A 25,389-nucleotide genomic window follows, 5' to 3' on the forward strand; every position below is an offset into this window, starting at 1 on the left:
AGCCCGCGGGGCGTCCTCGGCTGTGTGCCTGGAGTGTGTGTGTGGAGGGGGCTCCAGGCCAGGCTAGTGAGGCCAGGCTAGAGGCCTGGGGTCGCTGGAGGTGGGGGAAGAAGGTGGAGACAGAAATCCGAGAAGAAAGGAGAGGGAGGGCCCGAGGCAGGGGTGGGAGGGGGGCACGTGGGGAGGGCGGAGCCGTCGGCGCCCTCCGGCCCAACCGGCCACATCTGGCGGCTCCCCCCTCCCCCCCGCCCTTGTTTCCGCTGCCCGCAGACTTCCTCCGGCGGCGGCTGGGGCTGGAAATATACAAAGGGATCGCCGGGACCTGCCGGGGAGCGACTGGAGCGCGGGCGCCCACCATGAGCCGCTGAGCCCCGTCGAGTCCCCGCCACCCAGCCAGCGGGATCCTTGGGACGCGGCGGGCGCCGAGCTCAGAGCCAGCGCCAGGCAGGCGGCGAAGGCCACCGCGGGGGGCCCCCCCAGCACCGAGCCGCCGACCCCCGCGAGAGAGGCGCAGAGCCCCGCAGCGCGGCCATGGAGGCGCCCGTGGCCCGCGGAACGCTGGCGCGCGCCCTGCGCGCCCTCTGCGTTTTGGGGTGCCTGTTGGGCCGCGCCGCCACCGCGCCTTCTCCCATCATCAAGTTCCCCGGCGATGTCGCCCCCAAAACGGACAAAGAGCTGGCGGTGGTGAGTTGCTACGCTGGCTGCTTCAGCGAGCCAAGTTCAGACCAACTTTGGAGAAGGACGGGGCCACTGCCGTCCTTGTTGGGGCACATGGCGTGGGGACGGGGCTTCCTCAACACCTCCGGGGCAGGGATGGGGGCTTGCAGGCCGATGTGGGGCGGGGGCAGGCGGAGATCGTTTTCTGTAAGTGGAGGGAAGGAGTCTGTGCTTGGATAAACAACTTGGCAAACTTCGGAAGACCCACTGAGCCCACGGGGTGCTTTGGCCAAGGTAGGGGAAGGCATTTGGGTGAATAAGGAGGACCTTGTGCAGGGTCTGGGGGATTTGGTAAATGGAGAGCTTTGTAAAAGACCTTTGGACACATCTGGAGAGCTGGCATCGGATTCCTGAACTAGAGAACCCACAGGCCTTTAGGCAAACAACTTAAGGGGTCTCTTCACAGTAGGGACTTGGGGAAGGGGAGGCCGGGGCTTCAGCCCATCACTTGCATAAACTTTTCCACGTATGAGGCTGTGCAGAGAAAAGCTTGGCAAACTTTTGGGAACCTCTGGCACTCATCTGGAGAGGGGCCCTCAGTAAGCAGCTGGAGGGGACCAGGACTTGGAGCCAAGGAGGGAAAGCAGAAAGCTCATCTTTTCCAAACCGGCTTAATGTGCAAGCTGGTCAGCAGGTCAAGGGTGAGCCCCGGAAAGTTTCCTCGAACTTCCTAAGAACTGTCTGAGGACGAGGAGAGAGAGGCAGGGGCAGGACCAGGAAGGCCCTGGCGCGTGGGGCGGGGGCGGACTGAGCCTGGTCTGGGGTCGGCCAGCGGCCAGAGAGCCCTCCTCCCTCCTGGGCCAGGCTCCAGGGCTGAGGTTCAGATGTTGTTTTGAGAAGGAGGCGCAGCATGCACGCCTGACTCTGAGGGAAACCCTGGCCTGGCCCGGCCCGGCCCGCAGTGTTGCATAAGCCAGGCCGAGAGGCCACTGAAAAGCTGTACCCTCAAAGATGTGCTGCCAGATCCTAGGCCGCCTCATCTTCATGGCTTCATCCACTCTAGAAATCCAGTTCCCTCCAGCCAGCATTGTCCCCAGCCTGTCCAGAACCTGGCTCCAGGGTTCTCCAGGGACCCCTTCACTACAGAACCCAGGCCTGCCCGCTTACTTTGTGGCTAGATGGATTGGGAGATCTCTGGACAGGCTGAGGGACCCACTTATTTCCAAGGATCTGTCATAGTAATGGGGGGGGGGGGCGTTGGCAGGGAAAGTGGAGTTTTGTAGTTTTGTCACCTGAGTGTTCCCCCCCTACCCCCCCTCTACAGCCTGAGGAAATCCATTGTTGCCTACAGACCTCACATTAGGGGCTTAAGGAGGAGGGAGGGGGTTTCATATTTCAATTATTTGGCCTCAAATCCCAGAGTAAGAGCACCAACCGTTCAGGGTTGTCAACCTGGAGCAACTGCTTTACTTTCTTCTGCAAATAGTGGGTAATGGTAATATTACTGGTAAATAATGGGTAATAATGATACCTATCTGAGGGTAATCTTAGACACTTGGAAGGGTGCCTGGCACTTGATAATCAACATAAGCTATTGTCACTATATTTTATATCCACTTTTCTGCCTTTCCTGACTACCCCTAACAAGTCTGGGGCTTCAATCATGTGATCTGGCTCCTCTCAGCATTCCAATACAGCTCTTTTCTCTTATTTAACACTGTGCTTCTTTGGGACCCCTCAGCTTTCCTGCATTGGGAATTGAACCTAGCTACATGGAAGGTACCAAAACAATACATGCTGTAATGAATAAATCAAGTTGGTTGGCTGATGTCCTACCTACAAGGATGTATTTGATTTTGGTCCCATTTTGGACAAGAGCCCTTGGAGGACTGGAACACTTTATAGAAATGGCAGGACCAGCCAGGTGCCTGTGGCTCATGCCTGTAATCTTAGCTAATCAGGAGGCTGAGATTTGAGGATTATGATTTGAAGTCAGTCTGGGCTGCCTCAGAAAAAAAACTGAAGTGGCATTGTGGCTCAAGTGGTAGAATGCTAGCCTTGAGCAAAAAAGGAGCTCAGGGATAGCACTCAGGCCCAGAGTTTAAGCCCCAGGACTGACAAAACAGCAGCAACAAAAAGAAATGGCAGAGCCAGGATTTGGACCTAGGTCTGCTGCCAGAGCTCATATACACAACCTTTGAAGCAACAAATAAGCCAAGCAACCTCCCCAGCTGCTGGGTGGCTAAATGCAACCACAGCAGTAAAGGGAAGGATGTTGGAGCACTATGGCTCTAGCCTGGGCTCTGGAGCTACAGTTCCAGTGTCTAATCTAGATCATTTCTCAACCTATCTGTGCTTCAGTTTCTCCCTCAGTAGGCAGTAATAATTTTTATATGCACTTTGAGTTATCATGGGCAATAAATAAGTTAACGTGTACTGACAGGGTAACTATGTTTCTCAGCTAGTGGAAGACAGAACTGGTTTGGGAGCCTAAGACGACTCCTAGATTCATTCTATCCTGTGTGGATTAGGGGTTGTGTGGGGACAGGATATAGCAGCCAACTTTAGTCAATGCTGTGCCCTTCCATTGCGAGTCCTTAGTCTGCATTTGTTCCTTCCAGCAATACCTGAACACCTACTACGGCTGCCCCAAGGAGAGCTGTAACCTGTTTGTGCTGAAGGACACCCTCAAGAAGATGCAGAAGTTCTTTGGGCTGCCCCAGACAGGTGAACTTGATCAGAACACCATTGAGACCATGCGGAAGCCACGCTGCGGTAACCCAGATGTGGCCAACTACAACTTCTTCCCCCGAAAGCCCAAGTGGGACAAGAACCAACTCACATACAGGTGCTGGGGCCTGGCTGGGGGGGAGGGACATGACTCACCCAATGCCTTGCCTTGGCCCCACTCTGGACAACTGGACATCTGTAGGAGTTTGGTGAATGGAGGCAGACAGAGCTGGACTTGAGTCCCACTCTCCCTAACCATGGAGCATTGGGCTTCTTGCTTGTCAGCACTCTCAGCATTGGCTTTCCAGTCCGCAAATTGGGGCTAAAATTTTCTTCCTTGTAGGATGTTCGAATAGAAATAAAGGTTTTCCATAATGATCAGCATATAGCCAAGAGCACAATAAATGTCAGCTATGGTTATTGTTAGGTGGGTTGTTGGAGCAGGCAGAGGAAGCTTGATTGGTTGCTAATTGGATGCTTATATTATAAAGTTGTAGCAGTTATAATTGGGCTAAGTGCTCTGCTCTGCATAACTGATACTAGATTCCAAGGGTAAAGTCTCTGTCCTGCTCCATAATGCACTGCTTATTCCCCTTTCTTGACACCTTCCCCTCCTCCCCATGCCAGACTGAAGTGAGAGCTGAGAATATTGGCTGGGTCTAACATTCCATGAAAGCTGAAGGCATTCTGGAAGAGCTCTTCTCGATGGGCTATGCTCACCATGCACACATACCTGCACAAACATGCGTGCATGCTCACCTGCAACCCATGCAATGCTCATGCACACTTTTCACACATACTCCAATTGCATTGCACACACACACATACTCTTGTATATTGTTCAAGTACATTTATATGCATGCGTGCACAATCACATGCATTTTTGTCTTCTCTAGGATCATTGGCTACACACCTGACCTCGACCCAGAGACGGTAGATGATGCCTTTGCTCGGGCCTTCCAAGTGTGGAGTGATGTAACCCCTCTACGGTTTGCTCGCATCCATGACGGAGAGGCTGACATCATGATTAACTTTGGTCGCTGGGGTAAGCAGAAGAGGTGCTGGTAGGGATTGTATGGATATTAGAGAGACATGCCTAGAGTAGTGAGTATAGACACTGTTGGTGGCTTAGACAGGGGCAGCAGGTTCCAGTGGAGAGAGTAGATGTGAGGGCCGAGGATGTGCTATGGTGTGACCTGGAGGAAGTGCAGACTTGAAGTGAGAAGCCTACTGTTCCAAATGGGGGCCACTAAGTGTGCATGCCTGTTTAAATCAGTTTCTAAGCTGAGTGCTGGTGGCTCACACCTGTAATCTTCAGTGCTCAGGAGACCAAGATCTAAGGATCAAAGTTCAAAGCCAGCCAAGGTAAATAAAAAAGTCCATGAGACTTTTTTTTTTTTTGTCAGTTGTGGGACTTGAACTCTGGGCCTGAGCACTGTCCCTCAGCTCTTCAGCTCAAGGCTAGCACGCTACCACTTGAGCTACAGCGCCACTTCCGGTTTTCTGGTGGTTTATTGGAGATAAGAGTTTCACGGACTTTCCTGCCCGGGCTGGCTTTGAACCACTATCCTCAGATCTCAGCCTCCTGAGTAGCTAATATTACAGGCGTGAGCCACCGGTGCCCAGCTCTGTGAGACTCTTATCTCCAATTAACCACCAAAAAGCCCGTAAAGGGGTTGTGGCTTAAGTGGTAGAGTGTCAGCCTTGAGAAAATAGCCAAGATTGCTATGCCTTGAGTTCAAGCTCCAGTACTGGCAACACACACACACACACACACACACACACACACACACACACACACACACACACACACACACACTCAATTTCTCAGTCACATTGGCCACTTTCTAATTGCTTAACAGCCACACAAAGTGTATGTGTGTCATCACAGAAAGTTCTGCTGGCTAATGGGTAGACCCTGAGGATCTATGACAGGAGAGTGAATGGGTCAGACACACTTGAAGCAGTGTAGACATGATAGGAAGGGGCACAGATCCTGGGCCACCATGTCCAGCCTGTTGTGAATGCTGGCAGGAACATAGACACGGAGGTAGGTGGTGTAGTATGGCAATGAGGGTAGAGGGCGGAGGCCCAGGAAGCAATGTAGACAGGAGAGTAGGTGGTCAGGCCTCATAGCACAGTAGACTTAAGGAGTAGCGTGGTGGGTGTGGATGATAGTGAGGCTTAGGTCAGGGAAGCTGGTCGGCGGTATTGACAAGAGGTAGGTGGAATAGACACCGTAGAGATGTGAGTAGCGGTGTAGACAGTACAGGTGAAGTGCAGACAGATGGAGCATGTGAACCTGAGGGACAGTGTAAGCCACAGGACTGTAATGATCAATCAGAAAATCTCCACTGACTCCCTGCCTTCCCTCCTGGACAACTCCAATAAGATGGGAAAGGGGACAGGAATCGGGCTATGGGTTTCTGGGAACAGCCACCATGGTTGGAAGCTGAGCCCCAGTGTGTTTTCAGAACATGGAGATGGATACCCCTTCGATGGCAAGGATGGGCTCCTGGCTCATGCCTTTGCTCCAGGAACTGGTGTTGGAGGAGACTCTCACTTCGATGATGATGAACTCTGGACTCTGGGGGAAGGGCAAGGTAAGAGAGTACCTTCGGCATGACTCAGCCTCTCCTCTCCTGCTCCTACCTTCCTGATCCCACAGCCACACAGACCCTGGCTCCCCTCGCTGCCAGTGTTGAGCCCTTCTACCTGCTCTATGGGACCAGGGTGATGGGAAGGGGATGGGAAGTCGCTCCCCTGGGTGGAACAGCATCCTAGTCCCTGAAGAGAGGCCTAGGGCGCTCAGAGCCCACCCTCGTGTGCCCCACAGTGGTCCGTGTGAAGTATGGGAATGCAGATGGCGAGTACTGTAAGTTCCCCTTCCTGTTCAATGGTCGGGAATACAACAGCTGCACCGACACCGGCCGCAAAGATGGCTTCCTCTGGTGCTCCACTACCTACAACTTCGACAAGGATGGCAAGTACGGCTTTTGTCCCCACGAAGGTGAGCATGGCCCTGGCCTCCATTTTCTCTCCTAGTCTCTGAGCCTCCTTGGGCTCCCACCACACCCGCATCCTCCACCCATCACAGGCCAGCATCGCCCAGGGCCCAGCCGTGCCTGACCCTCAGCCACTGTGCTAGCCACACGTCACATGGTGGCAAGACACATCCTGGAAATGGACAGCTAGGCAGTTTTTATCACTTTCATGGGATACAGATAAAACAGCCATGAGGTTACTTACAGCACCACCATTGTGGATGTGGACTTTTTTGACTTAAAGGTCACTTCCTTCCTATTTACTTAAGTGACTTGGTCCTTTTGCATCTCACCGTTATCAGGAATGCTGGTGAAACCATGGGTTTGAGGTGTTGTTGATTTTTTTTTTTCTAACATATATGAAATGAACTGAGAATTATTAAAATGCCCAATGGCTCTCTTTAGGACCACTTTGTATTCTTCAACCAAGATCAAGATTTCAAGGGCAGGAAGAGAAGTCTGGGTATGGATAGAAAGTCAGTGGGAAGGAGAGGCAGGATTTAGCCCAAACTAGTACCCCACTTGGCTGGGGAATTCCAGCCCTTGTACTGATCCTGATGGCAACATTAGTGGTGAGTGTGCATGCGAGTGCATGTGCGTGTGTGTGTGTGCGCACGCATGCACATGCACAAGAGAGAGAGTGAGAGAGAAAGAGAGAGAGAGAATGCTAGAGAGAGAGGTCATGGGAGCAAGGCCACCAGCCTCTCAGGGCTCTGTCTTTTGTGCTCCAGGCTGTCTAACTTGGGTGTTTATCCTTCTGTTTACAATAGAGGCACCAGACTCCTCTCAGTATTTGTGTGTTTCACAATGTTTGCAACTTTGTTTTTTTCAGAGATTTCTACCATCCAGGGCAATAAAAGTTTAATTTTTTTTAAAAAAATGTCCCTGACACAATTTATAGTCAATCCATCATAAAATACTAGTATAAGAGCTTTGTACAAGATTGCATCCTGATATCTGATGGCTATCTAGAAATCAAGCCAAGAAGAATTTAAGAAGAATGGGAGAAAAAGCATTAAAAAAAAATCTTAATACCTTCTGCCTCAACTCATAAAAGCCCTTCAGTCTCTCTAGATTAAAGAGTCTCCCATCTTTTTTTTTTTGGGTCCAGTCGTGGGGCCTGAACTCTGGGCCTGGGCACTGTCCCTCAGCTCTTCAGCTCAAGGCTAGCGCTCTATCACTTGAGCCACAGCGCCACTTCCGGCCTTTTTCTTTTTGCTTATGTGGTGCTGAGGAATCGAACCCAGGGCCTCAAGCAAGCAAGGCAAGTGCTCTACCACTGAGCCACCTTCCCAGCCCCCTGAGTCTCCCATCTTTTAGGCAGTAATTGTGTATATTTGTTACCCTCTCTTGTCCCTATTGCAACTGAACATGGGGCATCAAGGAAAGAAACAAAGGCTTAATAATACCTTCCTGTTTACGCTTTGGGTTTGATGCTGGGATGAGCCCAAGGCCCCAGGCATGCAAGACTACCCTCAGCTGCATTCCTAACCCTGTTTATGCTTTTCTTACGGAAGCTGAACTTGGTATTGAGTAAGCCTTTCAGCTATTGACCATCAGTAAGTCAGAAGTCTTAGATGAAAGTGTTTCCTGTATCTTGCATTTCCCAGTAGGGAGTTAGAGGTCATCACCCTTCTGGAAGTCAGCCCCTGTGATGGGAACAGTGTGCACTGAGAGGAGGTGTGGAAACAGTTACATTTTGTAAGTTTGGAAGGTTTGTTTCCCTGACATTGGCTGTTGGCCATTGGCCAGGTATAAGTACGCACCCACTGCGTACTGCACGCATTTGTTTGGGCTGCAGTGTGGGTGCTCATTACTCAGCCCCTCCTGACCGCTCAGTCATGCCTGTTCCTTCTCCTCCTGGGAAGACTGGGATCCAGGAGTGGGTCCCAGAGGAGCAGCTTCCTGGGTGGCAGCTGATGGGAGGCCAGGGAAGGAGTGTGGCCTTGGTTGAAGTTCATGCCTTTCTTCTCCCCACTTGGAAGTCACCAAGGTCTCTGGACTCAGTTTTGTCTCATCCTTGGCCCATGGTTCCTGGCACTCCAGGACTAAGTCTCTTGCTGGGGGAAGGACAGAGCAGTTAGGAGAGGGGCCTCGTGTCCTGGTGAAAGGCCAGGTCCTGGGCTCCATGCTGGCTGTGGTGGAGTTAACAGGGCTGGTGAGGTCACCTCTGGCGCCGTCCTGCACAGATGGTCCTTGTTACGTACTTGTGGTTTTGCTAGTTGGCAATTCCAGAGATGAACCATTTTGTATTTGGGGTGGGTGAGGGGACAGGGGAACGGGGGTTGGGGGGGGGGAACATAAGACAGACCAGCTAGATCTTTTCTCCCTTCTTCCCCAAGCTGTCTCTAGTCCCGACTCCTGACCTGGACAGGTCAAAGGGTCCTGGAATGTGTATTTGAAAGGTCCCTCAGAGATACCTCCTGCCCCTCCCTTCTCCTCTTCTCCTATTCTCCCCTCCTGTCCTCTTCCAGAAATCTAAGCAGGGTGTCCTGAAATGATCCTGGGAGAGAGAGGGAGAGAGAGAGAGAGAGAGGATTTGAAGTTTTCAGCTACAACCTTCTCTTACCCTCATTTATTTGACCGCAAGCAGTTCTGGAAGCAGCTTTCTCTGAGCCTCAGTTTCCCTGGGTAACACAAGGGAGACTTTGCAGGTCTTCTCATGATACTATTTTGAGCAATCCCATTGGTGTGAGCAATGACCAGGCAGAGTGGACAGGGACTGGGGCAGGGATCTGGGGGTCCCTGCTGTGTGTGATTTCAGGCCGGATGGTCTCCCCAGGGTCCCAGGGGAGGATCCAGGTGGGCTAGGAAGCAGGCCTCCTCCAGGAGCTCAGAGAAGCAGCCCTTACCAACCAATGGAACATGTTCTGATATTTTAGCGGGGCCATACGTTGACCAGTGTAAGCAGGTGGCCAGCCAGCCCTCGCTCAGTGCCATCTTCCCCCCCCCCCCCCTCTTCTCATCCCAGCTCTGTTCACCATGGGTGGCAATGCGGACGGACAGCCCTGCAAGTTCCCCTTCCGCTTCCAGGGTACTTCCTACAACAGCTGCACCACTGAAGGCCGCACGGATGGCTACCGCTGGTGTGGCACCACTGAAGACTATGATCGTGACAAGAAGTATGGCTTCTGCCCCGAGACTGGTAGGCGGTGCCACCTCCCCTGTCCTGTAGGACCCTCCATCCTAATGCCTGACAGACAACCCCTGCCCCTTCCAGCCCCCCTTTTCTCCTCCACACCCAGCACCGGGGTGCCTGGTCCCTCACCTCAGCCACAGGACACTGGGTTTCAGCCTCAGCTTTTAGACTTCATAATCTCTGCAAGCCTGCCTCAGTTTCCCCGACACAGTGGAAGTAGGTGGCCTGGATGGTGCATGCAGGGTTACTCGTGTGTGTGTGTGTGTGTGTGTGTGTGTGTGTGTGTGTGTGTGTGTGTGTGTGAAAACGCTTCATTCGGTGCCAGGATGGAGCAGGTACTGAGCAAGTGTAGGTTGTCACCATTGCACCCTTACAGATGGTGGCAGTGGTTCCTGTGCTGCCGCTTAACCCGCATCCCTCTTCCCACAGCCATGTCCACCGTGGGTGGGAACTCAGAAGGTGCCCCCTGCGTCTTCCCCTTCACCTTCCTGGGCAACAAACACGAGAGCTGCACCAGCGCCGGCCGCAGCGATGGGAAGTTGTGGTGTGGGACCACTTCCACCTACGATGATGACCGGAAATGGGGCTTCTGCCCGGATCAAGGTATAGCACCTGGGCTTTGGACAGAGGTGAGGGATACATCCCACATCTGCTTGGAAGCTTTGAGGCTCCTCCCACCTCCAGCTCATACACTCACACACACACACACACACACACACACACACACACAGAGGCAGGGACAGAGTACCCCACAGACCTGCCCATCAAGCAGAGACCCTGCCCAGCATCAGTGAGTACAGGGGCCCTGCTTTGATACTACCCATGCAGGCAGGGCTACAACTCCAAAATACATCCATATACCCCAATCCTAGGTGGACACACCCTCCTGGTTTCCATGTTTGCACTGTAGGTGCTTCTCCTGGCAAGCTGTTACTACAAAAATGTGCCCTTTGCTTTAGTCTTACCCTGATACAGAGATGCCCTCAAGTATCTGGGCAGGCAGTGGGTGAGAGGGAGCAAGAAATAACCCAACACTGAGCCCTACGCTAACCCAACCCATCAGCTCTGTCATCTGCCCAGGAGAACAGGGATTCCTCATCTGTGCTGGATGCCCATGACACAATCACTAGGCCTACTCTCTGCCCTCCAGGCTTTGAATTGGCTAAGGGAGTAACCAGGATGGCTCAGGAACTTACTGTGGCCAGTGTCCTTAGCCACACACACATGTGGGCACCCTCTTGTCTGTAAGGCCCAGGGACATTAGGCTTAAAGGTCTCAGGCAATCGATGGTCAGGTGAGGGGCAGCCCAGGGCCTGCCAGGATGAGGTCAGCCTTTTCTCCATGCTATTTTTAGGTTTATGCACATTCAGATGAATGTGGTGAACGCCACCTTGGTTTTAGGCTCCTTTACATAGAACGGATATTCGTTTCCTTTGCCTGCTGGACTGGTGGCTTACAACAAGAAGTGACCCCTTCCTGCTTCTGGAGAGCTACAATCCAGATGTTAATAGGGCTGTGCTGCTCCTATAGGCTCCTGTTTCCTCCTCCCTCTATCTGTGCCTTATTTTTATGCCTCCTTTCTTAAAAGCATGTTTGTCATATTGGATTGAGGGCCCACTCTAGTATGTCATCTATTTAACTTCCATCTGAATTGCATCTGCAAAAGACCTTATACCTGGAGCTAAGACTTGAATTTTTTTTTTTTTTTTCTTTTACTGGGGTTTGAACTCAGGTCCTCAAGCTTACGATGCTAGCATTCTACCATGTAAGCCATACTTCCTATAGGCCTGCTTTTTGCTGGTTACTTTTTGGAGATGGTACTTAGCCACCTTTTTTGATCGAGTCAGCTCCAATCTGCAATCTTCTAGGACTCAGTCTCCTGAGTTGCTTAGATTACAGTAGGCATGGGCCACCAGCGCCTGTCTTTTCTGGAAAGCCATAATTCAGTCCACTGAAGGTGCGTGATGTGGAGTTTGTCTGCTGCCTGTGGCTGAGCCTACACATCCAGTCCAAGTAGGGATAGTTTTTAAGTTTTCCTGGAGGACAGAAGTGTTGGAGCCATGCCACCAGCCTGTCCCTTACCTCTTTGGAGACCCTGAGAAGCAGGTTTCTTCTTTTATTTATAGAGAGACACAGACAGCCAGGAAGCTGGATTTTTAACAAATGGAGCCTTGGGAAGTGGACTGTCAGATGTTTCTATTCTTTCTCTTTTAAGACATGGCTGCCTGCTCTGGGAAGGGGAAAGAGACTTAACTCTACTTAAAAGCAACAGGCATAGTGCATCAATCCCAGAATTCCCAGGATGAGGAAAAAGCCACACATGTGCCAATCCCCATGGTTTAACCCCACTGGGGATGAGGGGGTAGGTATCCCCAGGTGTCCCTCATTGGAGCCACGTCCCAACTCATGTCCTCTCTCTCCTGTCTTCTGCCCTGTCCCTGCGGTGGCCTCCAGGGTACAGCCTGTTCCTGGTGGCAGCTCATGAGTTTGGCCACGCCATGGGACTGGAGCACTCGCAAGACCCAGGGGCTCTGATGGCGCCCATTTACACCTACACCAAGAACTTCCGCCTGTCCCACGATGACATCAAGGGCATCCAGGAGCTCTACGGTAAACCCCAGCTCCGAGGGGCCCTGGGGAGGCCCAGGGAGCGGGAACCATTGAAGGCCCTGTAGCCTGGAATGCCAGAGACAAGAGAAGGAGGCAGGCAGGAATGGCGATCCGGGCCTTGGAGCAATGCTCCAAGGAGATGCTGGCATGACCCTGGCCTTCCCTCTTGTCTCCCATTTCTAGAGCTCTCCATATCTAGATAAGTCAACAGTCCTGAGGAAGGTCACCTTTCTGGCTCAAGGTCACCCAGGGTAAAGCAACCAGGTGGGGTTTAGGGTATAGGAGAGGTGGCTGACTACAAGGCAGGATTTTCCATGGCGTGGGGGTAAACCTTGCTAAGACAGGAGAAAAGTCTCCTCTTTTATTTTAATATGTAATGTGAGAGCAAATTCCTGGAGCCAATGCTGTGTTTATTACTGATGCTTGCAGTGAGACTAGAGTGAAAAGTCAGTCCATTTCTCTTGTCAGTTGGGGTGCTTGAACTCAAGGCCTGGGTACTGTCCTTGAGCTCTTTTGCTTAAGGCTAACACTCTACCACTTTGAGCCACAGCACCACTTCTGGTTTTCTGATGGTTAATTGGAGGTAAGAGTCTCACAGACCTTCCTGCTTGGCTGGCATTGAACCGTGGTACTCAGATATTAGCTTCCTGAGGAACTAGGATTATAGATGTGAGCCAATAGCACCCGGCAGTACATTTCTTTATAAAGAAAGCACTTCTGCAGTAGTCCTACTGGCATTTAGACCACTCAGAATAGTGATAGTTACCGCTCATTAAGCATCAAAATCAAAAAGTCATACTAGGGTTCAAAGTGATAAAGCATTAGCCTTGAACACAAAGACTCAGAGACTGCCTAGGCCCTGAGTAAGTCCTAGGACAGACACAGAGTGGCACAGAGGCTTGTGTTGGGAAACCCAGGAACACAGAAAGAATCTAATTCACGCTCTGCCTCCTCTGCAAGAGACTGAGGAAGTCTTTACCTCCCAGGATGCAGGAATGACCCTTGAGGGGTTCCATACCATATAGCTGGTCAGATGAGAGACCTCTTGATTGCCCTGGCTTTTGTGGGCAGAAGAACTGAAACTTGGGGTTGAAGCTTTTGGGTGATCCACATTTCTTAGCCTGTTATCTGTGCAATGAGAATGGTAAAGCTGGGGATAGAGTGGTGTTGGATCCAGGGCGCATCTGTGAGGAGCACTCACACAGAAAGAGGGATTATAATACTGTGTTTTCTCCTCACTCCTGTCCGAGCCCAGGCATCTTTGTTACTGAACTTACGTGAAGTCTGAAGGCTCTTCCTTCTGACTATAACACGTTGGGTGGGCAGCCCTAGGAGAACCTAGGAGCTGGGGAGAATCTTAAGGCCTGGTGTTCCCCTTCCCTAGGAGCCTCTCCTGACACCGACGTTGATGTGGGCACTGGCCCCACACCCACGCTGGGACCTGTCACTCCTGAACTCTGCGAAAAGGACATTATCTTTGATGGCATCTCTCAGATCCGTGGTGAGATCTTCTTCTTCAAAGACCGGTAAGCTCAGGAGCTGGCTGTGTGTCCTTCCTCTTGTCCTCTGCCCCTTCTCTGTTGTTCTCGTGGCCTGAAGACCCCATTGGGGGTTTTAGTTTCCTGTGGGTCTTCTCTGGCTGACTTCCTAACATGTTTCTTTGGCTTTTTCATATTCTGTGGGTCTACTAGGAATCCAGGCTTCTGGATGCAGTCGGGGACAGGGGACACTGCCCAGTTCTCCTTCTCCTAGGGTTGTGGGGACTCATGGCAGGTGACAGTGTAAGCGACCAAATTAAACCACACAAGCACATTAAAAGCTTCTATTTGTATTGTGTCTAAGAACATTTCAGGAGCTAAAGCAGATCACATGGCCAAGCCCAATGTCTACTCTAAAGGGTGGACTGTAGGGTCACAGCGCCACAAAAGACAAGACAATTTCTAAAGTAGGATGGAAGAAAGGACTGGGGGAAATTGAAGCCAGTCTCCCATTGTCCCATTGACCTTGACTGCAAATGGCCAAATTGTTCTAGGTGGAGATTGGCTGAATTATCAAGCTACAACATGAGAAGGGCCCACTCATTTGATCAAGGACTGAGACTTGTGCTAATGCCATAGCCCCATGCCTAATGGCCAACAGTGTCAAGAATCTCATTAAAAGACCCATCCCTCTATCCCTACTTTCATCTGTCCATCATCAGTTCACCCACCTACTCATCATCAATCCATTGTTCCTTATTGATCCGTCAGTCATCCGTTATCCAGCCAGCCATTCATCCATTCAGAGTGTGGTTAAGGGAATGCATTCTGGAGTTGGAATTCTAAGCCTACTATGTGCAGGTGGTGTGATCATCAACAAATGAGCGAGGTTGTTCTTCGTGCCTCTGTTTCTGTGTCTCTAAACTGGGGCTAATATTCCAAGCCATCAAATGGAGCAGTTATAAGTAGCAGATGAGTGCATTGCTTAGAACAATGCTTGACACAGAGTGGGTATATTTAACCCACTAGCAAGTTGCTGCTCCAATACTGATGATTTTGAGAGACTTAGAGGAGAGAGAATACAATGTAGACAGAAGTAATCAGAGCAGGCTTTCCTGGTAGAGATGTAAATGAGGAGCAAGGGGGAACTCTGCCCTTTCTCCATCCTTCTTCAAACTCCTCCAAATTTCATCTCCCTTCTCACATCACTTGGATCTTTCGGGGTGGGCTTAGGGTGGGTGGTTAGAGTTGTAGAGTGACTCAAGGTGTGGTTTCCTGTGTCTCTTTCCTGTCCCCAGGTTCATTTGGCGGACAGGGACAACGACACCAGGGGAGAAGCCCATGGGCCCCCTGCTGGTGGCCACATTCTGGCCTGAGCTCCCAGAAAAGATTGATGCTGTGTACGAAGCCCCTCAGGAGGAGAAGGCCGTGTTCTTTGCAGGTGTGTGGGACTGTCCTGCTGGCTCTCGCTGGGCTCTGCCTGGCCAAACTGCAGTTCTGAGCCACTTGTGGGCACTCTTGTCTTTTAGGGATCCACCCTTGCAACACCAGTGCCCAAAGCATGGGCTGTATGGAGATTGGGCTAGATGTTCAGCACCAAATAATAGCTCAACCCACAGAGGAAATATTTCCCTTTTTCTGCTTTGATCAGTCTTCTGATTTGTTTTTGCTGAAGAAAACCAAAATTCTCCTTTTAGTATTCACATATTCCTAAAACATCTTCTCCAAGTTAGAGTTTTTCATCAGCAATTCTTGTTGCTTTAGTTAAAGGAAAACAAAATTGATTTGGTGGTACTGGGGTTGAACTCAGGGCTTCATGCTTGCAAGTCAGAAGCTCTGCCAACTAAGCAACTCTTCCAGCTGTTTTTACTTTTGTTATTTTTCAATTAAGTTCTTGTGTTTTTTCCCCAGAACCAGCTTCAGACTAAGATTCTCCTACTTACATTTCACATATAAATGAAATTACAGTCATAAGCCACTATGCCTGGTATTTTAGTTAGCATTTTGAATAAATTAATTGCTTTTTAAAGATTGTAAATTAAAAACACTTAAATTTTAACTTTTAAAACATTAAAAAATTGGGAATGTGGCTTAGTGAGAGAGTGCTTGCCTGGCATGCATGAAGCCCTGGGTTCAATTCCTCAGTACCACATACACAGAAAAAGCAGGAAGTGGCACTGTGGCTCAAGTGGTAGAGTGCTAGCCTTGAGCTGAAGAGGCAAAGAAGCCCAGAGACAGCACCCAGACCTTGAATTCAAGCCCAAGAACCATAAAAAAGTTTAAAAGGTTTAAAATTTGAACTTGAAACTTTAAAATTTCACATAACCTTATTTTAACAGAGGTTATTAATTATGATGAGTGAAATTTCAAACCAGGACAGAAGCAGATTTTTCAGTACAGGTATTTAGATAAGCAAAATAAATGTTTAAGAAATTTGTTTTGGGGGCTGGGAAGGTGACTCAGTGGTAGAGTGCTTGCCTTGCATGCCTGAGGCCCTGGGTTCCATTCCTCAGCACCACATAAGCAAAAAGATAAAAGCCAGAAGTGGCACTGTGGCTCAAGTGGTAGAGTGCCAGCCTTGAGCTGAAGAGCTGAGGGACAGTGCCCAGCCCCAGAGTTCAGGCCCCATGACTGGACCCCCCAAAATATATATATATATATATAAAGAAATTTGTTTTTGAAGATTTAGAAATGAACTAATTAAAAAATAGGAAGTTTATAATACTCTTTGGGGTCTCTAGAAGTGGGAAAAAATCAGAAATCATTGATCATGCAGGGTGCTTGTGGCTAGATTTTGGGAAGCTGTCTATTCAACATTTATTTGAACACATACAATGTGCTGACCTTTTCTGGGATGTAGCCCCATACTCTTTTGGGAACAGAATATTCAGGGAGAGACAGATCAGTAGGCTATTCTGAGGGTGTGAGAGGTGGCTGAGAGCCAGCCCTGTGAGGTGGGTCTCTGGGAAGATACCACTGCCTTATGGGACGTTGTATCACAGCCAGCCTGCTCCTGTGTTCTCCGTCCATCCCATGGTGAACAGGTGGCCACAATCCTGGCCACTTCAGCACAGCCACTAACACGTTCTGTGCTTTATTCCCCACCCCCCCCCATTCCAGGGAATGAGTACTGGGTCTATTCTGCCAGTACCCTGGAGCGAGGGTACCCCAAGCCTCTGACCAGCCTGGGGTTGCCCCCTGATCTCCAGCGAGTGGACGCTGCCTTTAACTGGAGCAAGAACAAGAAGACATATATTTTCGCAGGAGACAAATTCTGGAGGTAAGGGAGGCTGGGAGGCAGGATGGCTGAATAGGTGTCTGTGTAGGTCAGCACATGCTAGAGCTTGACGCCTCCTGGGTCAGGCTTTGAGGTTGGTAAGCTGTGGGTGCTCTCCTCTGATCTCTCTTCTGAGAAACTGTTAACTGCTGGTAGAATTGTTTATTCCTTCCTCTTGGTTCTGAAGCTGATCTGTCAGGAGACTCATAGCAGAGGGGCTGGAAAAGGCAGAGTGGCTGTCTCTGTGGACAGTTGTTACATTTCTCCTTTGCACAGGTGGATGCTTGGCTGTAGGAAGGTTAAGTGCTTAGCTTAGAGTCACCCAGCCAGGTAATGGAAGATTGGGCTTTGACCCCTGGTGTTCAGGCTCTCAGAGGGCAAGCCAGCTTTCACTGTACTGTACTTGATGCTGTGGAGTCAGGGAGATGGAAGGGAATGGAGGCTAGAACTGGAGGAGACTCCGTGAAGAAAACTGAGAGAGGCTACAAGGCTGCTCACAGCAACCAGCCTTGAAATTAGGCCCACTGACAATGGTCACAGACAGGTAGAGAAGTTGGGAAGTAGGTAGCTCTGTTCTAGGCCATTTAAAGGGAGGGGTTCAGTTGTGAGAGACCATGGACAAGAGCCCATTACCCAGGAGCCTCTGGGGAGAGGCAGCCAAAACCTCAGAGATTCAATCTTGACTCTGCACACATTCCAGACGAGGCAACTGAGCCCCAGAGAAATGAACTAACAGGGATAAGTTGTGTGACTCTGTGTGTTGGCATAGAGCGGGGATGACAGTTGCTTCTAGCCTCTTCCCAGTGCCCTGCCATTGTACCCAACAGTCATTTAACCAGCGGAAGGAAGAGTGTCTTTCCATCCTTTCCCTTCTGCCGTTCCTGTCCATGTTCCTTCTGTGGCCGCCTCTCCATCTGGGCACTTAGAGGACACTACTGAGGCCGTAGTCTGCTGTCCCCAACTTCCTGCTTCCCCCAAGCCCCTGTGTCCTTCCCACTCCTCTCCTCTTGCCACCACCCCGCCTCCCACTGCCCTGATTTAGAAGCTACTTATGTCCCAGGCCTGCTAGTGTCAAGGTAGAATTCTGGACACATGGCTAAGCCACTTAGCAGCCTAAGCTGATTGAATATCACCAGCTTCAAGAAAGAAAAGCAGTCATCCAGGAAACTACAGAGCAGGCCTTCTGCCCACAAGAGTCCAGAGCATCCCAGGGCATGCTCACACCCAGAGAAAGGCATCTCAGATCTCCCAGGCCCTCCACGGCTCCAGATCGCAGAACCATGGCAATGGCAATGTTAGGTTCAAAAGTGTCTCCCCTGCAGTGTGGGAAGGACTTTGACAGTCACTGTCTCTCACACAGATCCCGTGTGTGTATACACAGGAATAAATGTGTCCCTCTGAGTCTACCCATGCATATTTAACTTCTCTGTGCTGGGCGCTGAGCTGTGTGCTGGGGAGACAGTAGATGGACAATGGTTCTGCTTTGCCCTTGTGGAACTTCCGGCGGAGTGAAGGAGACAGACTCTCCCACGTTTGAATCAGTAATGTGACTGTCCCCACAGGCTGTGCCCAGCCCCAGGCTGAGGCTGCACATGTCACCTGGATTTCTCTTCTAAGGTAGATACTGTCATCAGGGTCACTTTGCAGATCAAGGACGTGGCAGCCAAAGTGGGTCAAGGACACTCGTAGAAAATCTGGGATACCAATGGCTGTGTTTTTACACCTGGTCGACACTGTACCCCTTACTGCTACAGATGAGAAGCTTCATGAAGCCTTTTAGAGCAGTCAGTGTGTTAGCTTAGGGGTACCACTGTTCAAAATGATGGAGACAGGCATGAGATGAAGCGTATCCCTGTCAGAGCCCCTATCACACCACTACACTGTGTTCATCCTGAGAACATGTCAGTTCCCTTCTCTGAGCCCAGTCTCATTTCGACAGAGGGGTGATTGAGGGATGTCCTCCCCTACCTGCTTGGGGTAGGATGAGGAAAAGCCATGACATCTCCTCCGTGCCATCATAATTCAGAATGATGTTGTCTAAGGGATTGGTGGAGGTGAGGTATATGGGGGTATGGTGTTTCAAGCCAGGAAACATGATTCTGCCAGCCCTGAGTGTGAGGAAGGAGATTCTGCAAGTAGTTTTCTGATCTGACTAGAGTTAGGAAGGCTTTTTTGGTAGTTCCTGGGGAGGTTGGGCTGAGGGCAGATCCCTATAGAAGGATGCCTCGGGAAAAGCTACTGTTAGGGTCCATGGTGGAAGTGGTAGGGCTGACCATGAGGAAGAATAGAATCAGCTAGGAGGCACTACAAAAAGAAAAGCTTGGCCATTTCCAGATATGTCCAGACATATTTGGTCGTTTACTAAAAGATCCACAGGTACTTTGTGAGAGCTCATTAAATAATTGTAGTGTAAGGAACAGATTGAGGCTACACAGAGAAGCCAAGGAATCCTGACAATAGGATATAAGGTTTTTTTAGCTGCTGGGCATGGTAGTGCACATCTGTAATCCTAGCTATTCAAAAGGAAGAAGTAGGATGATCACGGGTCAAAGCCAGCCTGAGCAAAAGTTAGTGGAATGCCTTCATCTGATAAACAACCTAAAAGCCAAAGGACTGGAGTCTGGCTGTAGTGCCAGAGTTCTGCTTAGCAAGTGCAAAGACCCCGATTTCATCTCCTATAAAATGTTCTCCCAAACATAACATAAAACAGTAGAGGTGTCATGAGCCTGGGGAAGCATGCCAGCTAAGTTATTTACTTGAATTAAAGGGAGTGCCCAGGTTCCCAACATGCAGCTGCAGGCAGGACTGAGATGGCAGGTAGGCTGCCCTCTGACTCACAGGCCTTGGGCTCATACCTGCCATACTGCATTGCAACCTCATTCCCCCAGCCATTGTCATCTTCCAGCTGTAGCCTGTCATCTCCCCTTGACAGATGAAACAGTCACCATTTGTTCAAACCACACAGAGAAAAATCTGTCGGGCAGGTCCCTGTTCCTGGATGCCTGGTCCAGTGCCTCCTAGACTTCAGCAGGGATCCGAGTTTACAAGGAACTAACATTTCCCGAATACTAATGACCAGACATGGGAACAGACACTGCGCATGTATACTCAGGCAGAAATCATAGGATTGTTTGTACACAGCTACCCTACATCATGTAATTAGTAAGTAGTGGTGTTGGGAGTCAGACCTAAGTTGGACTCTGGGCCCTCCCACTACTGCCATAGGCCTCCCTGACAGGCTAGGTCTAGTTTCCCAGCCCCACCCAGGGTCATCATCTGGGCTCTCTACTCCACGATGAGGGAGACCAGCAGGTACACCGAGTCCCTTCCCTTACAGATACAATGAGGTGAAGAAGAAGATGGATCCTGGCTTTCCCAAGCTCATCGCAGATGCCTGGAATGCCATCCCTGATAACCTGGATGCTGTCGTGGATCTTCAGGGCAGTGGTGAGCTAGCTACCCAGTCCTCTCTCTGCTTTCTAGCAGTCCCACCTCCCCGACCCCCCCCCCCCCCTGCATACACTCCTTCATTGTGTAGGACAGGCACTGCTGCACTCGGAAAACAAACCAGCCCTTTCAGCCAGTGCTGGGAAGGCATCCAGACCCTCTGGCCCCTGCTCACCCAAACCAGGCTCCAAGGCGGTAAGACCTAGAAAGGCCCCTTGCAGCTGCAGAGCCTGGAGCCAGGACTGAGGAGGGGGCAGGAGGCCCCCAGAGGGTGAAGAACATGGCCTGGTGCCTGAATTTGTTCTGAGGCTTGATCCAGGCCCTATAGGGTTTTCAGGAGGCCTTGAGACCACTTCCCATTAGCAGAAAGATGGTTGTTTGAGACAAAGCAAACTTTGTCAGGCTCGGTTGCTTGTGTGGCAAATCTTCTCCACTCAGCTCTGGGCCCCTTTGCTGAGTGAACCACCTCCAGTATTATCTCTAAGGAATGGAATTCAGAATTTGAAAACCATATTCCTGAGGAGGTTGCTGAGAGCTCTCTAGGGCCCTGGAAACGAGGTCAACTTGTGTTTTTAAAGATTTCAATCTGATCCCACAAAGATTGTTTTGAATCTCCACCATCTGCTAAAAGCACAGAGCTCCAAACTCCAGTGGCTAAAAGTTTCACATATGCAAGCCAAAGACAAGAAAACGCATAGCAGGTGGTAGGTTAAGAATTATCTTCAACCAAACATCTACTGAGCACCTACTACATACATGGTTTTAAATAAAAAGGATCATATATGCCAGGAGAAATTCAAAGTCCAAAGCATTTAGGAGCCAGGTAAGAAGATGGTAGGGTATGGAGGGGTTTGTAATGAGATAGGGCGTACAAGGCTCACTAATTGGGCACTTGCTTCTCAGCTTCTGATGATTCAGTACCCTCTGAAATAATCAGGACCTAATCTTCCTGCATACCCCTGTATATTGTTACTAAAAAGAAGCCAGAGCTGGGCACTAGTGGCTCACACTTATAATCCTAGCTACTCAGGATGCTGAGATTTGAGGATCATGGTCCAAAGCTGGGTAGGGCAGGAAATCTATGAGACTCTTATCTACAGTTCACTACTAATTAACTCCAGGAAGGGAGCCGTGGCTCAAAGTGGTAAAGTGCTAGCCTTGAGCGCAAAAATTCAGGGACAGCACCCAGATCCTGAGTTCAAGTCCCAGGACTAGCACAAAAAGAAAAAAAAACCCTCAGAGTTCTGTAAAGTCCTGTAACATTTTCAGATGTTTATATGTTAAAACGTAAAAATAAAAGCCATCTGTAGGGTTGATAGGGCTAGAAGCCTGCTGATTTCCTACCTCTGGTGTATGCAAAGTGCTGGACTCAGTGATTGTGCTAAGTACAGAACTGTTACTAACGGCACTATAACCTCACCACTAACAGCATCTATAACCTCACTTAGTCTCACCCAAGCCTCAAAGGTTGTATGTTTATCCTTGTTTTAGAGGAGTGAGTGCAAACAGTCTAAGAGATCTGATTTATAGATTTCCCTTCAGCTTCTTTGCTATTCCAGGCAGATCTGCAGGCTCCCCAGAACCTTCTGTGTGCTAGGAAGTCAGGATGGGGTGGTCACAGCTCTCTTTCTCCTCTGTCCCTAGGTCACAGCTTCTTCTTCAAGGGTGCTTATTATCTGAAGTTGGAGAACCGAAGTCTGAAGAGCGTGAAGTTTGGAAGCATCAAGTCGGACTGGCTGGGCTGCTGAGCTGGCGTGGCTACCACAGGCCTTTTCTTGCCCCATTCCCCTGACAAACCAGGCCCAGAGTACCAGGGTCAGATAAGGAAGGAGGGGGCCTTGCATCCTGCCCTCAGCTCTATAGTTAACCAGTCTTCTCACCCTCACCTGGTAATTTAAGATTCCAGAGAGTGGCTCCTCCTTCCTGTGCCCAAGAAAGGTGCTGACTGTACCCGATCCCCGGTGCTCCTTCCCTGGAGCTCCCGCCTCTCCCAAAAAGATGTTTCCAGATTCTCAATGCAGCCCTGCTTCGGGCTGCCCTGGTGCTGCCCCCACTTCAGACTTTCCTCCCTGCACAACCTTCTGTGGCTCACAGCACCCTTGGAGCCAACAGAGACTGTCTCAATAGGGCACTGGTGGCCCAATAGCCCAATAGCAAGGGGCAGTGGGATATACAGGCATAACCAGGTGGCATTGGCCAACTCCTGGATTCTCACTTGCTGGCTGCCTAGGACCTTCCATACATTAGCAGTTTGCTTTGTGTGCACTTTGTTATTTGTCTTTTGATCTTTTTATTTTTATGGCGTTTCCCGGACAGAAGGACTCAGGTTGTCTGAAGTCATCGCGCAACACATCTCAGCCCACATAGGGATGGCTCCCTTGTTCACTCTGGAGAGTCACTTCCTCCACTGGATGGAGGAAACCCAAGCCATGTGCAGCCCTCTCCGCCTCTCCCTTCCACAGTTCCCCATGGGAAATGGCAACACATGTAAATAAAGACACTAATTGAGTGGCAGGGTTTGGCATCTGTTTTAGGGCATTTTTCTCGCCCCAGCCAGAAGAGAAAACCTTAAAAGATGGATTCCCTGCTCTCTGCAGGGTACAGATAATGTCGAAATAAGCAGCTAGAGACCATCAGCCCCTCCCATCCATCAGTAGGGAAGAGCTGGACACAGCAGTAGTCAATCCTGTTGCCTTAGTTACAGGAACTGGTCAAGATTTGCTTTCTTGGAATCTCTTTCTTTTTTCGTTAACAATTCTAGCAGTTCTAATTATGGTCCTACAGCAGTACATGTCCATCAGGCCCCTTTTCTTAGCTGGGCTTACCCTGTGCCAGATACTTGGCATACATCATTTACTTTTAGCCTTTATATCCCCTTAAGAAGTTGCTCTAGAGCCAGATGTAGCAGTCCAAGCCTGTAATCCTAGTTACTTAGTAGCTAGAGAGTGGGAGGACTATGGTTTTGACACCAACCTGGATATAAAGATTCATGAGACTTGGAACTGGAGGTATGGCTCCAGTGATAGAAGGTAAGCAAAGGCTCAGTCCTGAGTTCAAGCCCAGGTACTGAAACATAAAAAGGAAAAAGCTCATGAGAATCCATCTCAACTGATAGCTGCGGGAAGTGGTGAGAAGCTGTTGTCTGCAGTGATGTGGAGAAGCACAAGTAGGAAGAGGGCAGTCTAGCCTAGCCCAGACATAAAGTGAGACCCTATACCAAGGAGGTATGGGTCGATTAGTAAGGAGAGCCTTCCTTGCAAATATGAGACCCTGAGTTCAATCTCTAGTACCACTGGGAGGAAAAATGTGGTTAGCTGCATCTCACTGATGAAGAGACTAGGCCTAGAGAATCCTAGTGGTTTTCTAGGGTTTGCCCAGCATCAGAGAGCTGTTAGGTAAAACAGAACTGGAGTCAAGGTCAGAGGTAAAACAACTGGAGTCAAGGTCAAGGCTGACCAAAGGCTTCAGTCTTACCCAGCATCCTTGACAGCAGCATGACCTTGCTCTGAAATCTCCCTAAGTAGACACATGGGGGAGAATAATGTGAGCTTGCTTCTTCCTGTCATACATCTTACTTCTAGTCCCCTCCTGCTTTGAAATTAAAACCTAGGTTTATTCAGAGGTACCTGTTACTGATAGTCTGATGGTCCATTCCTTCAGGGCTTTGGCAGAGCTGGGAAAGGAAGTGGGGTGATACCTGGGACTGAGTCATCTTTTCTCTATAGCTTGCCCACTGGTTCTGGTTCTAGGGCTCTGGAAGGCAGGTGTCTGAATAAAGAGCCACAGTGTAGACAATCTTCGAAGGTTATGAAGACTCCTAAGGCTGGGAAACTTCTATCATGGCTGTACCACACTTCTACTGGAAATTCTGTGTTATGCTGAGAGAAAATTCTATCTGATCCCCAACATACTGTTTCTAGAGTGCTTTTCTATGAACATTTACTCATGCATTGCTTGACTTAATTATTGCTGCGATCCTATTGGTAGGCATAATCTTTCAGAGGAGGCAACAGGCTCAGCGAAGTTAAGTAAATTAGGCTGAGGCAGGATGGAAAGATTCTGGGATTTGGTAGTGGGTAAATTTGGAGAAGTAGCTGTCCTAGAGCCCATTTCAGAGGGTCCTGGCTTCCGCATGCTCTGAGCAGACTGATCGCTAAAGATGAGCGGTCCCCTTCCTTCAGGGCCCCATCAACTGGTTTCAGATCCTGGCAAAACCCTTATTTCTCCCTTCCCCAGCTTCCTACCCATCAGGCCCTAATACTTCCTCAGGGTGAAATGGAGCCACACTGCCTACATTGTTTCCCTTTTCGGTGTTGGGTTCCTCCTCTGCAGTGGAAGCCACATTTTTATTTATTATTTATTTATTTTGGTCCTTTTCGTAGTAGCAGCAGTGCAGGTTTCCTGTGAGGAGCCATCTCCCCATTGTCAGCCTATAAATTTTCCACGAGTCTGACTTCACTCCTGATAACAATGCCTTTATCAGCTGCAAATACCAAAGTGGTTGTTTACACAAAAAGAAAGCACACACAGAAGTCAAACAGATACCAAGCCCAACCTCCACGAATTCAGTCACTTAGTGTGAAGAGCCTGACTGGTCAATCTCTCCCGGATCTAGGTTCTACTTCTCTTCATTTAGGTAAACTGGGTCCCGGGAAGATTGAGATTAGGCCGACTGGACACGGAACCAGCACAATGCAGTGACATTCTTGGTTTTCCTGACCCTACAGCAGAGAAGGCTGTCTGGTGTGTTTTGTCGTTGCAGGGTTAGGGATATTGAGGTCCACTAGGGGGTTCACTGTCCTGAAGGAAAGCGCGCACCTGCAAAGGGGGCGTGGCCACACCAGCAAACGGGCGCGGCAGGCACTTCCGAGGGTGGGGCTAGAGCTGAGGGACCCGGCGCCAGCCCTGGGCGGCTAGGTAACCTGCGCGTGCGCAGAGGCCCCGGAGCGGCTCCCAGGGCTGGGACCTCAGTGGGACTGTGGCGGGGCCAGGCGGCGCCCGCGCGCG

General features: G+C 50.1%; 1 protein-coding gene across 1 annotated transcript; it reads left to right on the forward strand.

Annotated features, from left to right (window-relative positions):
* The first annotated feature begins 317 nt into the window (after positions 1 to 317).
* Mmp2 (matrix metallopeptidase 2) lies at positions 318 to 22,896 on the forward strand. The gene is made up of 13 exons (XM_042689982.1): positions 318 to 684; positions 3,279 to 3,505; positions 4,284 to 4,432; positions 5,862 to 5,990; positions 6,224 to 6,397; positions 9,403 to 9,576; positions 10,000 to 10,173; positions 12,025 to 12,180; positions 13,565 to 13,706; positions 14,957 to 15,099; positions 16,779 to 16,938; positions 20,273 to 20,382; positions 22,027 to 22,896. Exons 1-13 carry the CDS (start codon positions 532 to 534, stop codon positions 22,128 to 22,130), a joined length of 1,995 nt encoding a protein of 664 aa, XP_042545916.1. The 5' UTR covers positions 318 to 531; the 3' UTR covers positions 22,131 to 22,896.
* Positions 22,897 to 25,389: the final 2,493 nt, after the last annotated feature.

Source organism: Dipodomys spectabilis, unplaced genomic scaffold (genome assembly GCF_019054845.1).
Source record: "Dipodomys spectabilis isolate Male_0828 unplaced genomic scaffold, ASM1905484v1 ptg000130l, whole genome shotgun sequence".
Taxonomy (NCBI): Eukaryota; Metazoa; Chordata; class Mammalia; order Rodentia; family Heteromyidae; genus Dipodomys; species Dipodomys spectabilis.

Bases quoted from the DNA above. Each gene is read 5' to 3' on its own strand.
- Mmp2 (XM_042689982.1), top strand. From the start codon at position 532: ATGGAGGCGCCCGTGGCCCGCGGAACGCTGGCGCGCGCCCTGCGCGCC. The intron at 12,181-13,564 runs GTAAACCCCAGC...CCCCTTCCCTAG, and splicing joins GGGCATCCAGGAGCTCTACG to GAGCCTCTCCTGACACCGAC. The intron at 15,100-16,778 runs GTGTGTGGGACT...CCCCCATTCCAG, and splicing joins GAAGGCCGTGTTCTTTGCAG to GGAATGAGTACTGGGTCTAT.